General features: G+C 46.3%; 1 protein-coding gene across 1 annotated transcript in view; it reads left to right on the top strand.

Annotated features, from left to right (window-relative positions):
- The first annotated feature begins 9,643 nt into the window (after nt 1–9,643).
- Nucleotides 9,644–22,208, top strand: part of JAZF1 (JAZF zinc finger 1) — a 327,157-nt gene continuing 314,592 nt past the window's right edge. The window contains exon 1 of the mRNA XM_066354177.1: nt 9,644–9,804. Within this exon, the coding sequence (XP_066210274.1) occupies nt 9,690–9,804 (115 nt within the window). The 5' untranslated portion in view covers nt 9,644–9,689. The remainder of the gene's footprint in view (nt 9,805–22,208) is intronic.

Genomic DNA, 22,208 nt, shown 5'->3' on the forward strand with positions numbered 1-22,208 from the left:
TCACAGGGCTGTTTGTTCTGTAGCTCCGGGAACTCCACTGCATCAGCAAATCAGATTATGTCGGACAACCGGCTGAAACGCAATGCGATTAAAATCATCACACACAGGAGACAAAGAGCATGATGAAAGCAAAAGAGTCACCTTTCCACGTGATAGGTGATGCAGGTGCTCCCCTTTCCACCCCCAAATCCAGAGAAAGAAGGTGCACCGTGAAGGGTAAGTCAAGAACCAGCTGAGAGCAAAACACGGTATCTTTTCCAAGTCTTCCTGCTCTATAAAGTTCAATATCAAAATCAGGCATTTGACAACAGCAATGAAAAGACTTTCCAAAGGACCAAGAAAGGGAAAAAGACAAGCCAAGAGCCTCAATACCTGATGGAGACTCCAAGCCTGCTTCCTCATTGGTACCCCGCCATGAGCCTCAGTCCCCTGTCCTAAATCCATTTGAGGTTGAGGATGCTTTAGCCCCTCTCTCTGAGCGTCTGGGTGGTATGTGGGTGCGGCCGTACCAATGGCCAAGAGCCCAGCTTCCCCCCTAGATTCCAAGGGAGAGAAGAAAAATGAACTATTGCACCCACATTCAAGTATGGATCTTACGTTAGGATAAGGACCCTGGAGTCAGGCAGTCCTGAGTTCAAATCCTCGCTCTAGCACTTATTAGCTTTGTGGACCTCAGAAATTACCTTATTTCCCCAGGTCTTGTTTTTTTCTTATCCACAATTTGGGCATGATGCATTCATCTATCTCAGAGGGTTTAAAAACTGATCTATGTTAATACAATGCCTGACACAACGGTAGGCACTTGATGAGTAGTACTGAAAATAGCCATCATGATGAACTTGAACATCTGTGAAAGGAAAAGGTGTCCCAGTCAGTCAAATGAAAGGAGAGCTAGTGTCAGATCTCATGTCATGGCTGAATGCCTTTCTGCTTATCTCTGTCCCGTGGAACGGCTTTGTCCGCATCAGCAGAGACTAGGAAACCGGCGCCATCAAAACCAGTGAGACAAGCATTTTGTAAGTGCCTGTTAGGGTCGGAGTGCGGTTAAACTGTGCTGGACCTGAGAGGAGGTCTCGGTTAGGCTGGGCTATAGATGATGGAAGATGATCTGTCACTGATGCTACATAAAAGAACAGTAACAAATTGTTAGAAGTTGCTTCAATGTGGAAAACTGAAATCTCGCCCTGCCTGGTTGGTTAGCTCAGTTAGTTAGAGAGTTGTCCTGATAAGCCAAGGTTGCAGGTTCGATTCTCAGTCAGACACACACAAGAATCAACCAATGAATGCATAAGTAAGTGGAACAACAAAGTGATGTTTCTCTCTCCCCCTTTCCTCTCTTTATAAAGTCAATCAGTAAATAACATTAAGAAAAAAGGCCCTGGCCGGTTGGCTCAGCGGTAGAGCGTCGGCCTAGCGTGTGGAGGACCCGGGTTCGATTCCCGGCCAGGGCACATAGGAGAAGCGCCCATTTGCTTCTCCACCCCTCCGCCGCGCTTTCCTCTCTGTCTCTCTCTTCCCCTCCCGCAGCCAAGGCTCCATTGGAGCAAAGATGGCCCGGGCGCTGGGGATGGCTCTGTGGCCTCTGCCCCAGGCGCTAGAGTGGCTCTGGTCGCAACATGGCGACGCCCAGGATGGGCAGAGCATCGCCCCCTGGTGGGCAGAGCGTCGCCCCATGGTGGGCGTGCCGGGTGGATCCCGGTCGGGCGCATGCGGGAGTCTGTCTGACTGTCTCTCCCTGTTTCCAGCTTCAGAAAAACGTAAAAAAAAAAAAAAAAAAAAAAAAAAAAAGAATGGAAATCTTAGTGCATTGCCTTATCACAGTGCTGAGCTATCCCTTGCACGACCGTATCAAGCACTACACGCAGGCACAATGGAAAATAGTCTTCTGCCTGACCGGTGGTGGCGCAGTGGATAAAGCGTTGACCTGGAAATGCTGAGGTCGCCGGTTCGAAACCCTGGGCTTGCCTGGTCAAGGCACATATGGGAGTTGATGCTTCCAGCTCCTCCCCACCTTCTCTCTCTCTCCTCTCTCTCTCCCTCTCTAAAAATGAATAAATAAATTAAAAAAAGACAACAGCCAATACAAAAATATAATAATAAAATAAAACATTAAAAAAAATAGTCTTCTTAGGAAGACTCAGATCAGTGGCCTCCCAACTAATGCATTCATCCCAAGATGGGGGGTTAGACAATACTCAGGGTGTGGGATAAAGATACGATACCTGTCTGACCTGTGGAGGCACAGTGGATAAAACATTGACCTGGAACACTGAGGTCGCTGGTTCGAAATCCCGGGTTTGCCTGGTCAAACACATATGAGAGTTGATGTTTCCTGCTCCTCCTCCTTTCTCTCTCTCTCTCTTTTCCACCTGTCTCTCTAAAATTGAATAAATAAAATCTAAAAATATATATATATACCTTCCATTTCTGGGGTTTTGGGGTGTTTTTTTTTTTGTATTTTTTCTGAAGTTGGAAACGGGGAGGCAGTCAGACAGACTCCCACATGCGCCCGAGGGGATCCACCCAGCATGCCCACCATGGGGCGATGCTCTGCCCATCTGGGGCATCGCTCTGTTGCAACCAGGGCCATTCTAGCACCTGAGGCAGAGACCATGGAGCCATCCTCAGCGCCCAGGCCAACTTTGCTCCAATGGAACCTTAGCTGTGGGAGGGGAAGAGAGAGACAGAGAGGAAGGAGAGGGAGAGGGGTGGAGAAGCAGATGGGCGCTTCTCCTGTGTGCCCTGGCCGGGAATCGAACCCGGGACTCCTGCACGCCAGGCCGACGCTCTACCACTGAGCCAACCGGCCAGGGCCACCTTCCATTTCTGTTTTTAAAAATCCATCTTCTTAAAAAAAAATCCATCTTCTTAAAGTTTCTGACTTATTTTATAATATACATACTGTATTTGAATAGTAGTGCCTATACGTTATTTATAAATGAAAATGTAAATATTCATGGGATCAGGTTTAAATTTGTTATTCATGGGGTTCTTGATTAAAAAGGTTTGGGAACCACGGGTCCTCAAAGAAGAAGGACCAGTAGTAAACCAGCAGTCAAAATCTAATACAGAGGGAGCTTGGCTGAAACACAGATGAAATGCATGTAGATCAGCACAGAAGACTTCCCAGAGGAGGTGACAGGCAGAGCTGCTAAAGTGTTTGGTGTGGGGAGAGTAGAAGGTAGGAAGAGGGAAGACTGTTTCTGGCAGGCGACACAACACATGCAAAAGCAAGGTGGCCAGTGTGTGTACAGTGAGTGCATTTGGAAAACTATAATAATTTGCTTCATCTTGAAATGTCAGGATATGAGAGGGAACTACAGGAAGGCGAGAGGCTTTCGTAAAGATCTATTATAATGGTCTTTGAGTAGGAAGCTTGTTCTGGTGGCAAAGGTTGGTGCTGAGGCATCCTAGCAGGGGAGGTAAGACCAGAAAGCATAGTTCCCAACTTGGTCCTCCAGCCCAGTCTGCATTGACACTTGTCTGAGTCTTAGAGGAAAGAACTGTAACAGTGTGAGCTGGTGAAACCTCAAAAAGTTAGGATAAATCAAACATGCTAGCAAATCTTCCACACTGGGCATTGCTGGGTGAGCATCAATAATGCCTAAGGATGTGCCCTGGCTGGGTAGCTCAGTTGGTTAGAGTGTTGTCCCAAAATGCCAAGGTTGTATAGATTTGATCCATAGGCAGGGAACATATAAGAATCAACCAATGAATGCATAAATGGGTGGAATAACAAACTGATGTTTCTCTTTCTCTCTTCTTCCTCTCTCTCTAAAATCAATCAATCAATCAATCAATCAATAAAAAAAAATAATGCTTAAGGACATTTTCCTGGGCAAAAAGCTTGTGTGGTCTTTTTCAATTAGTGCCTTAGTGACTCTATTATAGCCAACAGCAACAAGAGTTATCACTTGAGAGGCCCTGACTGGGTAGCTCAGTTAGTTGGAGCATCGTCCTGATGCACCAGGTTGTGGGTTTGATCCCTAGTCAAGAAATGAATGTACATCTAAGTGGAACGAGGGTTGATGTCTCTCTCTCTCACTCATGATCTCTATCTCTCAAATCAATAAATTAAAAAAAGAAAAGTTATCACCTGAGGGAGCCAAGGCTGGAAAGGTGGAACACGTCAGAACCAGAGCAGCCAGAGGGCAAGAACAGCACATGGAGTCCACTGAGTCACACTGGCAGGCTCTGAGAACCAATTCAGGAGGACCCTACAAAGCGTCTGATGCTCCCTCACGTGTGGAGAGACTGTACCTGTCCTACTCAAATTGTATCTCTTGTATCTTGCATAATGGACCAGGACTGCAGGGTTGTACAAATCCTTGGGTCACCATCCACGCAATTGCCTACATAAACAACACCTTCTGGAGTTATGCACCAGGAGCCTTGCATAGATCTTCAATCAAGGTATGTTAAAGGAACTAATAAAATACCAATGGCTTGACTGTTCTTATGCCCTTATTTCAATCTGAGGCTGAGCTGGCCACATCCCATCAGATTTGGGTTGGAGCTATCATCTGGGAAGCAGTGTGACAGATCTGTGATGCTCAAATAAAACCGTAGTCATCGGCTGGGCATTTTATTCATTGAGTCCTGAAGAAATCTTGCAAGGAACTGGAAAGGCAATGCCCTGGCTCTGTAGATAGCCAGGAAGGCAGAAGAAGCCAGGTGGGGAACTGAGGGGTAATGCCCATGAGGATTGGTCACTGGTGGCATCGAACCAGGGAACCCCTGTTACTCATTCTAGGGCCAACACTTAATTCTAGGCAGAATGAGACTAGGGGTGAAAGTAGGAATTAATCGTCAAAGAGCAGATAAAGCTGATTCATTTCTGAGCTGGGATAAAAATCAATACAAAGAACTCGACTTGGTTGCATAAATATTAAACAAGAAAATCTGGAATAGACATTGTCCTCCCTGGAAGAAGGTGAGGCCTAAAGAAAATATCCCATTGAGACAAAGGCCGCTGTTGGCCCGAGTCTTCAAGAGCTGGGGAGTGTCTGACCTTCTTATAAATGGTCATAGACCGGCATGAGCTGAAGACCTGGGTTCATGATCTGCCCCGTCTACGCAGTGGTGGCGGTAAAAGGAATGCCTCAAGCCACCTAAGATCCTGTTTCCAACCAGGAAACCTGAAAGGTCTCTTAAAAGGCACCTGCAGAATGACCCAGAAAGCCTAAGAAAGATAGAGTTGATGGCAGTATGGAGAGTTAAATTCAAAATAGAATCCAATGTGCATACACATCCTCTTGTAGTACTAACAGATGTCCATGCAGGGCACAGGAAGTGCATGGTTTTGATTATCCGTGTATCCCTAGATTAATGGAATCCTGTATGTAGAGGCCAGACAACTGCATGAAGCAGAACCCTTTGGTGGCTTCGACTGGCTCCATTAGACTAATGGATTTACACCTTCCTGGCAGCTGGAATTTAAGTAATGACCCTGTTGGATTTGGGGAAATTGATATTGGGTATCAAATCATTTGTAATGCTAAGCACCAAGCTATAGGGCCAGTCTACGTCCTAACTTTGTCTAGGTCAGCACACTGGGAGGTACAGTGCCCTGGAGACAGGCAAATTGTTTCCAAGAAAAGGGAAGTCTTAAACCCAGGGAATGCTTCTAATCCATTATCATATCCTCCTAACTCCTCAGTTCTCTCATTGTCCCTTTCCTTTGAAGTATTTTTACTACCCAAATCAGGCAGTCAAAAGTTTTTCGTAAACACAGAGGTGTATCAGCCTTCACTTTCTCTTGGACATAACAGGTTGAAGTGTTTGTTCTATGTTTTTATAGCCTTGTGTTGACTTTCTTTGAAGGCAAACCCTTGAAACAAACATTTTTAGTACATAATGATAAGCATGCCATTGTAAAGCAAGTTTTCTTTACTTTTTTTTTTTTTTTTTTGAGAGAGAGACAGAGAGAGGGACAGACAAGAACAGACAGACAGGAAGGAAGAGAGATGAGAAGCATCAATTCTCTGTCATGGCACCTTAGTTGTTCATTGACTGTTTTCTCATATGTGCTTTGACTGGGGGGCTCCAGCCAAGCCAGTGAGCGCTTGATCAAGCCAGGGACCTTGGGCTTCAAGCTGGCAACCTTTGGGCTCAAACCAGCGATCATGGGGTCACGTCTATGACCCCACGCTCAGGCCAGTGACCTCAAGGTTTCAAACCTGGGCCCTCTGAGTCCCAGGCTGACACTCTATCCACTGTCACACCTCCTGGTCAGGCTAATTTTTTGAAAAAAAATTTGCCTGTGGTTACTATATCTTTGTCCTTTTACTGTCTATTGCTGCCTTACCGAGTGCACTAGGAGTACAGACAAGACTGTGTGTGCTGGGGAAGAACTCACTCCAGGCTCCGGCTCTAGTTCAGGGCATCCTTACCGCATCTACAAAATCAGTGGGTCTGATGGCCAGAACATCTTCCAGATGTAAAAGACCGTGATTCTGTTCCTAATAGAAAGACGTGAAATGCCTGGACTTTTACGAAAACAAGTATGATTAGCATGTCACCTAAGCAGAGCTTCAGTTCCTACATGAAGGATTAATAGAGTAGGTTATTTCATGCAAGAGAAACTAAGTCCCTATAAAATAATAGTCATTGCCCAAGGTAAAGGAACAATTTTAATCTTAAAATCAAAATCTTGATTCCTTTTATGTTATTTTGTCTCATTTACTATGAAAACCTATTTATTAAACTTGGCCTATCAAGGTTTTATTTTAGGAATGGTGAAACTGATAGCAGGTAATGGAAACCCAGTCCCTTACTTCCTTCATCTTTTACCTGTATGTTTCTGGCACTTTCCACCTCTGAGCTCTCTTGCCTGAACTATTTCTGTTCCTCTCCATGCCTTTTCTGGAGTTAATTCCCCATTGACAGTTTTTGCTCCAGAGGACAGGGCTGCTACTTCTTCAAAGCTCCAGGTGCTTCCTAGAAACTAAGGTGACCAATCGTCCTCCTTTAGGGAGGACAGTCCTTCTTTTGTAAGTTTTGTCCTCCCTCAAAAAGTGTCCTCCTACATGTCCTCCTTTTTTTTTATTTTTTATTTTTTATTTTTTATGTTTTTTCTGAAGTTGGAAACGGGGAGGCAGACAGACAGACTCCCGCATGCGCCCGACCGGGATCCACCCGGCATACCCACCAGGGGGAGATGCTCTGCCCATCTGGGGCGTTGCTCTGTTGCAACCAGAGCCATTCTAGCGCCCGAGGCAGAGGCCATAGAACCATCCTCAGTGCTGGGGCCAACTTTGCTTGGGAGCCTTGGCTGTGGGAGGGGAAGAGAGAGACAGAGAAGAAGGAGAGGGGGAGGGGTGGAGAAGCAGATGGGCACGTCTCCTGTGTGCCCTGGCTGGGAATCAAACCCAGGACTTCTGCACTCCAGGCCGACGCTCTACCACTGAGCCAACCGGCCAGGGCCCATGTCCTCCTTTTTGATACTGGAAGACTAATCTGTAAATGTCCGTATTCGATCGATGCAGGGTCAATCCATTGTGTGTGATGTGACGTATTTGTATCTTGATAAATAAGTACTTTTTTCTTACAATTATTATTTAAAATTAATAGGCACATAAGCATAATTACAATATAAAATATTACAAATGTTTTTATTATGCATGTATCATATTATAGTATATTATTATTGCAATGAATAAAATGTTTCTTTTATTTACGATACTGTTTTCTGCCATTTATTTTTGTCCTCCTTTTTGTTGTAAAAAAGGTTGGTCACCTTATAGAAACTGCATGCTGGGGGTGCCAAACGCTCATCTCTAGGGGGACACTGTGTGGGCACCTGTGTGGCCGAGGCCTTTGCACTGCCCTTCCCTGTCTGATCACTCGGTTGGGTGTGTGTCTGCCAGATATTCTGCCTGCTCCCAGCTAAAGCCTTTCCAGACGGGGCAGCTGAATGCACAGCACAGCTGCCAAAATTCTAATTCAAGATCTAGAATTCTAATTCCTGCTCTTTAGACCCTTGTTTGGCCCTGGCTCGTCTCCTGCCAACAGGGTCCTTGGCTCATTATCAGGCCCACCCAGGCCTCCCTGCCAAGCGGGCCCAGGAAACTGTTCTTGGCACCAAGCTGAACTTCAACAACACAACTGCCCCAGCCTCACCAAACCCAGCTCTCACCTCAGCACAAGTCTGTCACCTTTGTGAGCTGGGAGACAGAAGAAACGAGAGAGAGAAGAAGCCATGTCATGGCTGAGGGAACTCATCACGCCCAATCATTGCGACTGTAAAACTCTGCTGTGCCTTTATTCTAAATACAGAAATGAAAAGGCTTAACAATCCTATTATTAGAAATAACACTATAGATGAATATAGTTTATGGAGAGGAGAAGACTATTTCTCCATGTATCTGCACCAGATGATGAGTGAAATCTGTCCAAAGGAAAAAATGCTAAACCCGATATACCTGCATTAGCTAATAAAGGCATCGTTGGATCATGAACTGCTGAAAATGTCATGTTCTTGAGGCACGTAGAAAAACCCTACAGAAGAACACATACTTAACAGGTAAAATTTGACTGCAATGGGGTGGGGACAAGGAGGTAATTGATTTTTAGGAAAATACTAGTTTTCAGCAGAGCTACTAAATTCAACTTAAGTGCTTAAGTGGTCAACATTATGTTTGGAATGCTTAGAGGATGGTGCAATCTTGATTGATTGGAGAATCCCTTCTCTTTTAAATGAAGAGTAAATATGTCCCTTGACCCTGTTCCCATTCCTTCTAGCCTTAACCTATGCACTGTCCTTTCTCCGCTGACAGTTTGCTCCCAGGGAGATAGATGCGTTAATTCCCAGACCTGAGATAGGGCAGTGGGGGGCTGTATTCTGGGGAAATAAAATCATTTTAGCTTTTGTTTTCCCAGAAGTATCAGGGAATATAACAAAAGTGGTGCATATGTAAAACACACGCCAATGTACTTGACAATCAAGCACTCTATTTTGAAATTTAAATAAAGCTAAGATTTTCTTGGGCCTAGTGGGAAATTTCATTAAAATCAATTAGTACAAACCTCCAGAGAATATGGACTTTTTTTTTTTTTTTTTTTTTTGAATGAAAGTTTAGAGAGTAAGGTGCACAAAATTACCTTTCCTGGGTCCCCTGTGAATGTCACCTAGACAGGTGGCCAAGTGCAAACCAATGTCCCACGAGAGGGGCCTGGATAAGTCCCCGGGTTCCCATGGCTGGATGCATGTGTAATTAATAGATGTGTATATAACAAGAATGTAATATACATAACCTAGGAGGCTCCAAACAGATTGCACGTATTACCAACTGCGAAGAGCAGGCCCAGGGAGATAAAAGTTGGTGGCAGGCGCTCCCAGGTGAGGCCTCCATCCAGGAGCAGAGGTTGGGGCTGCACAGCTGTTGCCGCGCGCCCTGATCCCTCCTCCCAGCTGCGGCGGCCGCCCCCCCTCCCCCGCCGCTCCCGCCGCCACCGCCGCCGCCGCCGCCACCTCCCCTCAGCCTCCCGGTCTCGGCTCGCTCTCCTCGCCTCGCTCTCGCCCCTCTCCCTGCGTCCCGTCCTCGCTCCCCTCAGCCCGCCTCTCTCCCCCTCCCCCAGCCCCTCCTCCCCTCACCCCTCCCTGCCGCCCTCCCTCCCTCCCTCCGCCCGCCCGCCCGCCCGTCCGGCGCTCGCAGAGTCGACACCAGGGGGGCTCTCGATGTAGCACCATGACAGGCATCGCCGCCGCCTCCTTCTTCTCCAATACCTGCCGGTTCGGGGGCTGCGGGCTGCACTTCCCCACCCTGGCCGACCTCATCGAGCACATCGAGGACAACCACATCGGTACATGGCCGGGGGGTGGGCGGGGGCGCCCGGCGCGGGGAAACTCCTGCCCGGGAGGGCACCCCAGAATGGCCAGGGGTGGCCGGCGGGGCGGGGCGGGCGGGCGCGTGCCGGCCGGGGCGTGGGGGCGGCGGGGGCGCGAGGTGCCCGGGGGCGGGGTGGGGGGCGCCGCGGGGGGCGGCCGGCGGGCTGGGGGTCCCCGAGGGGCGTGCGCGCCGGCTGCAGAGCGCAGGGCGGGGGGTGCGCCGGGCGGGGGCGGCGGCCAGATGCGGCGGCGGCGCGGGTGCGGGGCGGGCGCGGTGCGGAGTTAGTTGGCCCGCGCGGTCCGAGCGGCCTGGGGCGCCGGGGGTGGGGGCGCTGCTCGCCGCCCCCGCCCGCCGCTTCCGCCCGGGCTCGAGCTGTCAGGGCTCGGCCGCCGCTGCCGCCGCCGGGAGGCGGGCGCGGGGGGGCGGGGGTGGCTCCACCGCGGCAGCCATTCCGCTTCCTCCGCCCGCCGCCGCCGCTGCGTCCTGTCAGCGCCGGTTGCTAGGTGTGGTGCGGCGGGCGGGGGCCGGCGGTGGAGGACCCGGTGCCCGCCTGCTCCCCGGGTCGGCCGGGCACGCCGGCGCGGGGGACCCGGGCGCCTGCCGCGGGGCCGGCCTGGCTGGCGCGGACGCCAGGGCGCTGCGGGCTGAGGTCCCGGCTGCACCCGTGGGCCGCGCCCAGCGCCCGGGGGCCGGGCCGCCCCGGAGGCCCCTGCGGCGGCGTCCGCTGCAGAGCTGTCCCCGGGGGCCCGCGGCCGGGCATTTAAATGCTCCCGGGCTCCGCGATTTGCCTTTCAGACGGTGCTAGGCCCGAGGTGTGCCGGCTGCACCCGGGGTCGGCGGCGCCGGCGGCCTGCGCAGTGCCCCGGGCGTCGGGGCCGCGGGGACCGCGGGGAGGGGCGCCTCGCGGGGCGACTGCGTTCCCTTCCTGCCCAGGACCCCGGGGCCTTTCAACAAGTCCTTTAATTCGCAGAAGTCCTTGCACACAAGTGCACACTGCTCTCCGGAGCTCCTGGGAGGGGTGGTGGGTTGGGTTCGTCTGGCTCCGGCGATCCAGCCACCTGCAGAAGGTGTGGCCGGCGCCCACGAATTGTCCCGTGTAGGCTGGAAGATGAAGCTGATACCCCAACGGGGCTGTCTGATCCAGAGAACCTGTAAATTGCCCCAGAAAGTCATTTTCGAATGAATGGCATGGATTCAGCCATGTGGATGCTGCTCACGTTTCTACAAAGTTGACAGAATAAATCACCATTGCTGTGTATTTATGCACGAATAACCTGAGGCCAAGCCTTATGCTCCTTTCCTTACTGGAACGTTCTCTCTTCGCACACAGTGGGTGCTTGTTAAGCACTGAACGCTAGTTTAGAATAGGATGCGATATGGGGCATCTGGAATGGGGGAAAAGTCATTGAAAATGTGTACAGAATGCCTTTCAACAGATGATCTTGATGAGTAATTGACCATGTGTCTGCCATCTCCTCTGATAAAGGTGTGACAGAAGAGCTAGGCAAGTTTTGGTTGTCTTTGGCAGGAGTTTAATAGAGTTAACTATATTTGCTGATTCATTTCGTGCCTAAATAGTCATCACTGAAGGTGCTTAAAAGATAAATCAGATTTTTCATGATGGATAGTTTATAACAATGCTAAAATGCCAGTAGTGCAAAGTTCCAGTAAAAATTTTGTTAGTTCAAGTTCTTTACCTTACTTTTAATAATAAACATAAAATAATAAATAAAAGAAATAAATATATAAATAAAGAATGTTTTCTGACCTAGGGAAGGCTATTATTGCATATCTCACTCTCCTGGTGAACAGTTCTGTCAAAGCAAACTAATTAATGTAAGATTTTTTTTCTACATCACCTGCCTACTTGACCAGCTGGTTAAAAGAAAAGGAAGTAACATTTATTAAACAGTGTTACAGTTACCCTTCTTGAGGATTTAGTTTGTAATCAATTCGATGATTTAAAAGTAACTGTTGGTGAATCCCCACAGCCTTTTCAATTTGCAGACATTGTCTTTAGTATTGTGAAAACAGTTTTAAGAGGGTTAAGGGTTCTATAAATTTTTGGAAATTCGGCTTTTAAGTAATGATCATCCCAAAGGGCTAGTTCTCTTAGTGAAAATATTTTTAAAAAATCAAGTTTATGACAATAGCTATGATTTAGGTGAGCTGAGTAACAAAGTTGACTGTTACTACACTTTGGAATTACTTTGAAACTGACAAACTTTATGTAAAGTAAAAGTTAAAATGAACAAACAGTTGAAATTCTCAGGGTGAAGAGACCGTTTTTAAACTATTGTATTCCTTGACTGAAGAGAGCCCCCTGAATTTCAGACACCAGCTATACATGCAGAAAAGAAATAAGAATAAAAATAACCTGATGAGTAGGCAGTGTCACATAAATACACTTGTGATGAAGAGACATGAGTAAAAATATATCTGATGAAGCATTTAGTGGAAGTTCTGTCGAGTATTAGAGAGATGCGTAGGCGGCATTACCATCTTGGAGAACCTCCTGAGTGTTTACCTGTTAACCACCAGTCAGAATCGTTAAGCAGTAACGAAATGAAGGTTGATGGGAATATGGCGTATTTCTTGCTTGACGGATTTTTCAAGGCCTTCAGTGCACAAGGCTGATAGCGTTCATTACAACTGTATTGTTTAGTACAGATTAATTGAGTATTGTCTTGCACACGTACGCTTCGCTCTTGTTTTTAATGATTTTCTTGTGCCCATAAAGAACAAGGGTTTGGGGTTGGAGAACAAGAAAAGTGTGATTTTCCTCTAGTGAAAGTGTGATTTTTTCACCAAGATCCTCTGTTTTAGCTATCCTCCTTCCTCTTGGAAGAGTGCTGCTCTTGTGTCCCTTTTTTCTTCCTTGTGTGTCATCACTGATCTAGAACTGGAGCCCCTGTCACCATGTACCATCGGAGTATCCCAGCTAAGACCCTCCCCCAATTTAAACTGCCTAGAAATTCCACCGCCCTGTAACTCGGACGTGTTTCTCTATCAGCCTCGCTGTCAATTGATTCATATAGCCTGACTCTCTGTTTCCTGGAGAAGGGAAGAGCTGATCAGGATTGCTTTTTGCTTCTTACCCGTGAGTTAGATACTTGAGTTTGTAGAAAAACATTCTTGACCCTCACGTTCTAGATACAGGTGAAATTAAACTGGTCACAGGAATCGTAGGAATAGCAAGAGCACTAAATTTAGCGCTGGAGTTCATGTCACAGGCTCGTGAAAGTCCTCCTCCTCCACCCGTGCATCCCAGGACTATGAAACCTTTTGGCTTTGGTCTCAGAGCGTCAACTGGTGGATCGTTCTTACCAGATTTGATTATTTGGTACATCTGTAAAAGTGCCTGTGTGTGTTGAATTTCCGTGTGAAAGAATGTGTTTTGAGTACTTGTTTTGTACCAGGCACGGTTCTAGGCATTTGGTCTTTTTTCAGTGAACAAAGGCCCCAGCCTTTGGGGAGTTTATGTTCCACTGGTGAAAGACAGACAAGGGCAAGATTAGAACAGGTTAGGGTGGATTGGGATGAGGAAGTGTTGGAGTGTTTAATTGGTCGGTCAGGATAGGCCTCACCGAGAAGCTGATCGTGAGCAAAACCCTGACAGAAGTGAGAGAATTAGCCGTGAGGACATACAAGGAGCATGGAATTCCAGGCAGCAGGAACAGGCAGTGTAAAGGTCCTGGGGCAGGCCACACCTCTTAAACTGACCCAATGCATTTATTCCTTCAGTTATTTCTGTGATGCTACTAACCTAACAAGTCATTTAGAACTTTGCCCAAATGTCAGGAGTCTCAGCTTTGCTGTTGTCAACTCAGGTTTTCCTATAGGGGCCTTATTAGGAGATGCGGTATTACTGACTAATGGTAATACAGACTTTGTGGTTCTTGACCCTGAGTGTCAGCAGCCTTCTTGTGAGTCTCTGCTTGGTAGTTTCTTCATCTCCAAAACCCAGGCCATAAATCCATGCTGCTTTATTTCACAGGGTAGATTTATAAACCACCAAATTCATAAAGGTAAAAGTCTGTGGAAAGCAAAATAACATAGTTACTATTAACAGTGTAGAATTTGGCTCTGATGATAGCTTAGTAAACATGTGAGTTATCTTCTCAGAAAAGCAGCATGGTGTGCTCAGTAGGCGGGCGTGCAATATGTTCCATATTGTCTCCACTTTGAAGGTGAACAAACTGAGGCACAGAAGGTTACATAACTTGCCGAAGTGTCCATGGCTGGTAAGTGTGAGCTGGAACTGGAATTTCAGTCAGGTACACAGAGCTGGGCGTGCGCCAAATTGCCAAGCAGGTGAAGAACTAGAGGGGACCATCCCTAGGCCCCCTGCAGACACCATGGATCTATGTTTCCTTCTTCAGAAAGGAACTGAGCCCTTAAGATAAGGGTCATCCGGGAGGCAGCATAGTAAACCCATCTTGTTTCTGTTCAAATATACACCCCTGCCTCTTGTCAGCCGTTTGTGGACAAACGGTTTAACTACACCGGGCCTCAGTTTCCTCCTCTGTGTAATGAGGATACGAGCAGCACCTATCCATGGAGTTGGCTGGTGAGAACTGAGTTAATAATTCTAAAGTTCTCATCTACCCTATTAAATGGTCAACATCCCATTTTTTTTAAGTCATTTTGTGTATTTGCTAAATAACTATGTTTAGAATCCTTCTGTGAACGTTCTACCTTAGAGGTTGAACAGAATGTGGTCGGTGTCCACCTACTTGCGATGCTGTTTGGGGCATGTGACAACTATGTGAGAGCAGCAGGAGCTTCCCAGGAAAGACTGAGGAGAGTGTACGGGGGACCCTTGAACCGCCCAGCGTTGGCATTGCAGCCCCTGGCCACTTTCTCATCAGTGTGGCCAGAGGTACTTGAGACGCTGGCAAAGGTTTTTGCCACCGAGGACGGGAAAGTGGTGTCAAGGCCAATGGTTTCCAACATGGCCTTTCCTTTGGCCTGTATTTATTTGGAAAAAAAAAAAAAGAAGAAAAAAAACGACAACCCAGGATTCAAAAGAAACACTGTGTCTTGGGCCTCTGGGCACAACCCCAGGAGGACATTTCCTGTGGGGAGAAGAAATGAGTGAATGAGTGAAACGCTTGTCGCTGCCTGCACCCTGCGGCGTGGCGGCCAGATGCCTCTTCCTCCCTCCCGTGGTTCACCAGAAGGTCCCCGGTGCAGAGCCAGGGGAAGCGTTCACCCCCAATCTAGACCTTCCTGACGGTCTCCGTGATGCCGTCCGCGTTCAGCAGTTTTTCCCTTTGCCCACTTCTCACCTGTAGACAGTCAGCTCGCCCTTGATGATGAGACGTTGCTGGTGAGCATCCTGTCTGGTGAGTGTCACAAGCATCTGGCTGTTTCCCTGTAGTATGCTGTTTTCTGATGTGGGACTGACACATGCAGACAGAACTGCCCCCTCTGCCTGCAGCTGGCCGGGTTGACAGAGGGCCTTCCGTAGTCTTTGGAAAGTGGTTTCCTTTAGAGTACATGTATGTTGGAGACATTTCCCATCTTGACAGTTCAAGAAATGCAAACTGACAGCTGTTTTCAGGAAACCCGATTCCTTCTGTGGATGACAGTGGAGGAGCCCTAGGGCGGGAGCAGGCTGGTGACACTGAGTAAGAGGGGCTTTGCTAGGACTGCTTTAGCCTGAGGTCTGGGAGACAGAGGACACAGTGCTGTTGACCCCTTCAAAGTCCAGCTTTTGCTTCCAGGGTGCAGCCTGACCCTACACGCCTTTGAGTTTCCCTCCCTGCCCATCCTTGCCCCCGACCGCAGATCCTGACGGTGCAGACCTGTCATGGGCACCGCTGAAGAAAGGCTTGCTGGATTGCAGTTGATACATTTTGATTCTCGATGTAGTAAATTTGTGCTTGGCCTGTGGTCACTAAAGCACCTACCTGGAATGCTGAGGTCACCAGTTCGAAACACTGGGCTTACCCGGTCAAGGCACATATGCTACAAGTTGAGGCTTCCTGCTCCTTTTCACCCCCTATTCTCTCTCTCTCTCTCTCTCTCTCTCTCTCTCGTTCGCTCCTCTCTCTGAAATCAATAAATAAAATCTAAAAAAATAAAATAAAATAAGACAAAAAACTAGACTTAAAAAAAAAGTAGTAGATTTGTTTCATATTGACCTGGCTAAAGTGTTGAATAGCAAATGTTTATTTAGAATCCAAAAATCGGAAACAGCAAATGTCAGAAGTTTATATGCTTGTTTTTGAAAATGCCTTTCATTGAACAGGCTAAATCTGTTTAAAGAAGATTGTGTTTTCTGCTTGCAGTAAGCACTGGAATGTTGCATTGACTCTCACCTTTTTTTTTTTAAGACCAGCTGCAAGCAGATACCAGACTGAGGGATGTTGTCTTTACGATGAAGTCTTCCCAATAACTCCTTCCACTGTGGCAGGAGTCAAAGTGGCTCTTCTTGAGTCGCTAACTACAGACTCTCTGTCCAGCCCCGGCATTGATAGTCTCCTCGTGACCAGAGTGGCCCTTGCCTGGCTCACCCACTGGGCTCCTGGAGGAAGCCCTGTTCGTCGCCTGCTAGGCAGTAATGGTGACTTTCTCCTGAGATAGACCTCCTTGAAAAAATGAGATCTGGACAACACTTATTACCATGGAAAGATACACTGTTTCTTTGGTATTATATGTAGAAGTGATATATGTACATAATGCATAGATAAATGTATACACATGTGCATGTAAATATACATTTACATATATACATATATTTATATATAAGTAAAACTATAGTACACATATATAATACATTAGTATGTTCATACATATATTTATGCATGTATATATCTATAAACCACATATATGGATGTGTACACAAATATACATGTGTGTACATTTATATTATACATAGATTCTTTCTGTCTCTGTCAAGATTAGTATGGATGGTGAAGACTACCACACACATTTTAAGTATTTCCTATATGCTAATATTTGAGACAGTACTTCCTGTCTCCAAGGAATTGAAATTTATTTAGAGAGACCAGACATGTGCAGACTGAGATAAATGATGAATAATAATAGGAACCATAGAGCCACATTTATTGTGAGGCTGATGAAGCTCAAACCCCAGGGCCCCTCATTTGTACAATATATGTTTTACTCTCTTTGAGCACATGGCTAGTGTTCACCCGGCCCTTTGCACTAGGAGGAGCCCTGTCAGTGTACACAGCAATGCATTCATAGGATCATAACTTGTCAGACTTCGTAAGATCATAGCGATCGGTTAATGTTTTCCTTTTCCACTCTGACTTCCCCTCTGTAACATTTCTCCTTGGGTTCAGTGACATTGGAGTTGACAGTATTTTTGAGATACAGCTAAGGGGAAGTGAATTGGAGAACACCTTTAGTTTGGGTTTAGTGGGATGTATAGTATTTATACAGCTCACAGTTGTCTCTGTGTCTAGCTAAGTTATCCCTGGCCATCCTAATGTGGGAATCACTTCCCAGAAACACCGTCCCCTGTGCCAGCTCAGCTGGGTCCTTACACATAGGGGCAGGGTTAGAGGCAGCATTGCAGCATGAATGTCTACTATGACATCTGCCAATAGGAATTGATTTGAAATGTATGGCGCCAGAAGCTAGTCTGGAGATTTCTACTTTTTAGATGCATAGAATAAGTAGAGGATTAAGTTTTATCTATGTTTAGTTAATGTGGAAGTTCCTTCTGTTAGGACTATACTCAGTAATGCAAATATACATTTATTTATATAAATACACCATTTTTAATGAGAATTCTGTGTTTAAGTTTCTTGCTCATTTGATGTATTAATACACACACACATATATCTATCAACAAAAAGTACTGACAACTGGTTAATGAGTATAATTAACAAAAAAATATTTAGTCAATGCATAAGAAAGTTTGTAGTGCCCTGCGTTCTTATGGCTCATATATGAAAAACAATTAATAGAGGAGTTTACAAATTTGACAACCATCCTAAAAAATGTATATTGCATAACCAATAAAGAGCTGTGTGTCTGTAAGTAACTTTCATCAATAATGTAAAGGTCAGCCACCCACACTTGAGGAAAGACTGATTTATCTTTGCGCCTTGTACAAAGTATTCAAGATTGTCACGTGAGAAGTAATCAAAGAATGTGCAGCCCAAAAGAAGTATTTAGAGTGGTGTGTGAGGGGGTTCATTAATTCACATACTGGCTTCTCTTTCTGGATTTGAATTTGTGATGTTTTGATAGTGCCAACTTTTAAATTTTGTATTTTGTGTGGTAGTTACTTTCGTAAGTATTTTTTAATGTCACGTTTTTTGTTTGTTTGTTTGTTTGTTTGTTTGTTTTTCTCATAAAGAAGGTCTAAAGCTACAGGCTTCACAGAACTTCGGTCCATTTCTCGGTGCCCATGAAGGAGTCTGCACTATCTGCAGAGACTGCTCTAAACAATTTTCATTCAGTATTTAATTCACCCTCACTGTAAACATGACCCCATCCTAGAACCCCAACTTGGAGTTAAGTATGCTACCATATTGGTTAAGTACCTTATCTAGTGAAATGTGTGCTAGAATGTTTATTTCGGTAAGACTTTGCGTGAAGCATAAATATCTTCCTCCGGGGCGGGAAGCCTCTTCTACCTGTGAAGACAGCGTTGTTACAGTCGGCCCTCCCCCCACCCTGTAGCATCTGCCCACCTCTCACGCCAGAGTTGCTCTCACCAGACTTTGTGGTCACCACTTGTGCACTTTGCCTCCCCCAGAAATGCAGCCCATTCTTGCAGGATTGGACCTTGTTCTCTTCCTAGCCTCCCCTTCAAGAAGTGTTTCCAGAAATGAAGTGAAAATAAAAATCGAGGCCGTGGCTGGTTGGCTCAGTGGATAGAGTGTTGGCTCAGCGTGTGGTCATCCCAGTTCAATCCCAGGACAGGACCCACGTGAGAAGCAACCATCTGCTTCTCTTCTCCTCCCTTTCCCCTTTCTCTCCCCCTCACAGCCAGTGGCTCAAATGGTTCCAGCATCAGCCTAGGGAGCTGAGGACAGCTCCATTAGTCTGACCGTGTCAGCCTCAGGTGCTAAAGATAGCTTGGTTGATTTCAGCATTGGCCCCACGTGCTGATTGCCAGATGGGTCCTGGTTGGGGCACATGCAGGAGTCTTTCTATCTCCCCACCTCTCACTTAAAAAAAAAAAATCGGGAGGTGCTTTTGGGCTGTAGAAAGAATAAGTTACGAGGGGAACTTTGGGCTTTGAAAAAGATCTTGGAAGCTAATCTTCTCTGGAGGTGTGCATATCTGAGGAGTGATATATTTGTGTTTCTATATGTGTATGTTTATGCCCTATGCACAAATACCAGTTATGCAATTAGCCTAGGGTAGTTTATATTAAGAGAATTTGAAGACTTTTTTATTTTTTAATATTTGAGAAGGAAATCCATGTCTTTATATTTATACTAGGGAATTGAACTTGGTTAGTTCTTTTCGAGGTTTAGGCTGTTATGAAGCTTGAGTCATTTCTTACCTTACCTCCAATATTTGGTGGCCTAGAACATTCCAGGGTTTATACAACGCTAGGCAAAAGTATGTCTTACTTCCTCCGGCCTCTGTGCCGGGAGATTTGGGGTCTAAAGGGAGGCAGAGGGTTGGGACGGAAGAAGCTTGGACAAGTGAGGCTGCACAGAACTGGATTCTGAGTCTCAACTCTACTATCTTTTAGCTTTGCAAACTTGGGCAGTCCCAACAGTCTCCTGTTTGTGTAAAATGGTCACAATAGCTACTACTTATGAGGGGCCGGCTAGTGAGGCACTGGCTGGTTGCTTTATAATCTAGTTTAAGAGCACAGTATTAGTCCCATCTGATGCAGACAGAGACCAAGACAGACCAGGTAACCTGGCCTGAAGTCCATACACAGCCAGGAAAATGCTCAGGAGGCAATGAACAAAGCTTTGCTCTCGGGTGTCCCCACCTGCTCTTCACAGCCGAAGTTGTGACCCCCTATAAGATACTTGCCTTTGAATAGAAGGCACATGGGTACCGGAGTGTCTTACACACTGAAAGGCTGGATTTCCACAGGGGGCGATTGAATGGTTGGGACGACCCCTGATGACTTCTGGTAGAAACAAGTGTTTCCAGGCTTCTGAAGAAAATGGTTATGTCCTCTGGGATGGTGCATGAGCATCCTACCGTCACCAGGACAACAGTGAAAACAGTCATTTGGCAGTTCTAATGTCATTACTAAACTGTCTAAAGGTGCTAACTAGTTTTCTCTCTTTCATTGGTATTTATTTCTCAGGGGGTGGGGGACTCCTGACAAACATCACACCTAACAACTGTACACACTGGTAAACTTCTCTTTTACTTAGATTTTTTTAGAATTAAAAATAAAGGCATTATGTCCATGTACATTATTTTAAAAATGTGTCAAGGCCAGTGATACCTAACAGGACCCAGCTATAAACGTTAGGAATTAAGAGCAAAAACCCGTTCGGAATTAAGAGCATGTGCCTAGAGCCCTCCCTGCCGGACACTCCCCCGGTGGCATTCATAGAGAGGACACACCTTAAGTCACATTACTTCGTCACCAGACCTTAACCAGCTGGCGCCTGAGCACATCTGGGCTGACATTTGAAGTGCCCCTATTCTTACGTAACTCAGTGCAAGTCTCTCGAATGCTGATTTGGCTGCCTGATTCCCAATGCACGGTGTGATTAAATAAGCAATGGCAAGAAGCAGGGAAATCGGTGGAGATATATTTTGTACAGCCTACTGTTATGTAAACTGAGCACCATGGTAATAAGCATAAATAAGAATAAATTATGCCCAGGTGCCCTCAGGTATTAAACATCAAAAGAAGAAAATGTGGTTTTTGAAGTTTCTTTGTAAACTCAAGCTAAGCTCCTATTACAGAAAGGCTTCACTTTGGAAGTTGCAGATTAGCTTTCCTAGGTCTCTTTCCTTTCCTCGCGAGAGGAGATACACTGGTGGACATCAGACTGGAATTCCCCTTTAGGAATCAGCAAGGTGTTGCATAGCCCACCCCCACTCCCCCAGTAATCTCTAGATGGTTCAGATTGTACATCTTTACCCCGTCCATCTTTTGATAGGGTATTTCTGATGCTAGACATCTGGACTTCGGCACCAACTCAACCCAGTGGTTGACAGTGTGTGATTTAAACTAATGTGTCTCAAGGTTCCGCCCGAGTTGGAAACTCCCTTTCATAGGTTGGCGTCACTTCATCACTTCCAGGGGCCCACACCAAAATATGTGCTATTAAAATATACAGACGTCAAGCAGAATACTTGGTCAGGAGCTGTTAAGTTATGTGTGCATTTCACTTCGGCTCTTGGAATAAAGAAATAGTAGTGTTCTGTCGAAACCTGGAAAGATGATAGCATCTTAAGTGGTTGTGTCATATTTATTGTAAAGTAAGGAGCACTGTTCTTACCTGTGGCTTCTAGTAATCAGTCTTATTGACTTGGAAGTCATACCCAATGTGCCAGTAGAGTTTACATCAGTAGTTTTCAACTTGGGTCCCATCAGAATTAAGTGGGTGAACCTGGAAAAGTAAGTATACTTGGATCTGAGGTGGTCAGGGTCTGTTTTTTTGTTTGTTTTTTAAAGATTTTATTTATTCACTTTAGAGAGAGGAGAGAGAGAGAGAGAGAGAAAGGGGGAGGAGCAGGAAGCATCAACTCCCATATGTGCCTTGACTGGGCAAGCCCAGGGTTTTGAACCAGCAACCTCAGGGTTCCAGGTCGATGCTTGATCCACTGTGCCACCACAGGTCAAGCCATTTCTTTGTTTGTTTTAACATTACACAGTTGGTTCTATTGTATTGTACATGTTGGGAACCCCCTAATTTACATTAATGAAATAATTAGCATTGTAAGGATTATGGAGTTTTCAAAAGGAATCCAACTTTTAAAAAGGTATGGTGACCCTTTTTGCATTTCCTTATGATAGATATAAATTTAAGTTTTAGAGGTGTTTAATTATAGAGTGAGTATAAAGATGTGATAATAGGCCCTGGCCAGTTGGCTCAGTGATAGAGCGTTGACCCAGTGTATGGAAGTTTGATTCCCATTTAGGGCACACAGAAGAAGCTACCTTCTGCTTCTCCAACCCTCCCCCTTCTCTCTCTTTCTCTCCCCCCCTCTTCCTCTCCCACAGCCATGGCTCATTCAAGCAAGTTGGACTTGGGCGCTGAGGATGGCACCATGGCCTTGCCTCAGGCACTAAAATAGCTCAGTTGCTGAGCAATAGAGCAATGGCCTTCAGGTGGGCAGAAATCGCCCCCTAGTGAGTGGGCTTGCCAGGTGGATCCTGGTCAGGGTGCAGGCAGGAGTCTGTCTCTCTGCCTGCCTCCTCTCACTTAATGATTAAAAAAAGAAGAAGATGTG

Source organism: Saccopteryx leptura, chromosome 12 (genome assembly GCF_036850995.1).
Source record: "Saccopteryx leptura isolate mSacLep1 chromosome 12, mSacLep1_pri_phased_curated, whole genome shotgun sequence".
Classification (NCBI taxonomy): Eukaryota; Metazoa; Chordata; class Mammalia; order Chiroptera; family Emballonuridae; genus Saccopteryx; species Saccopteryx leptura.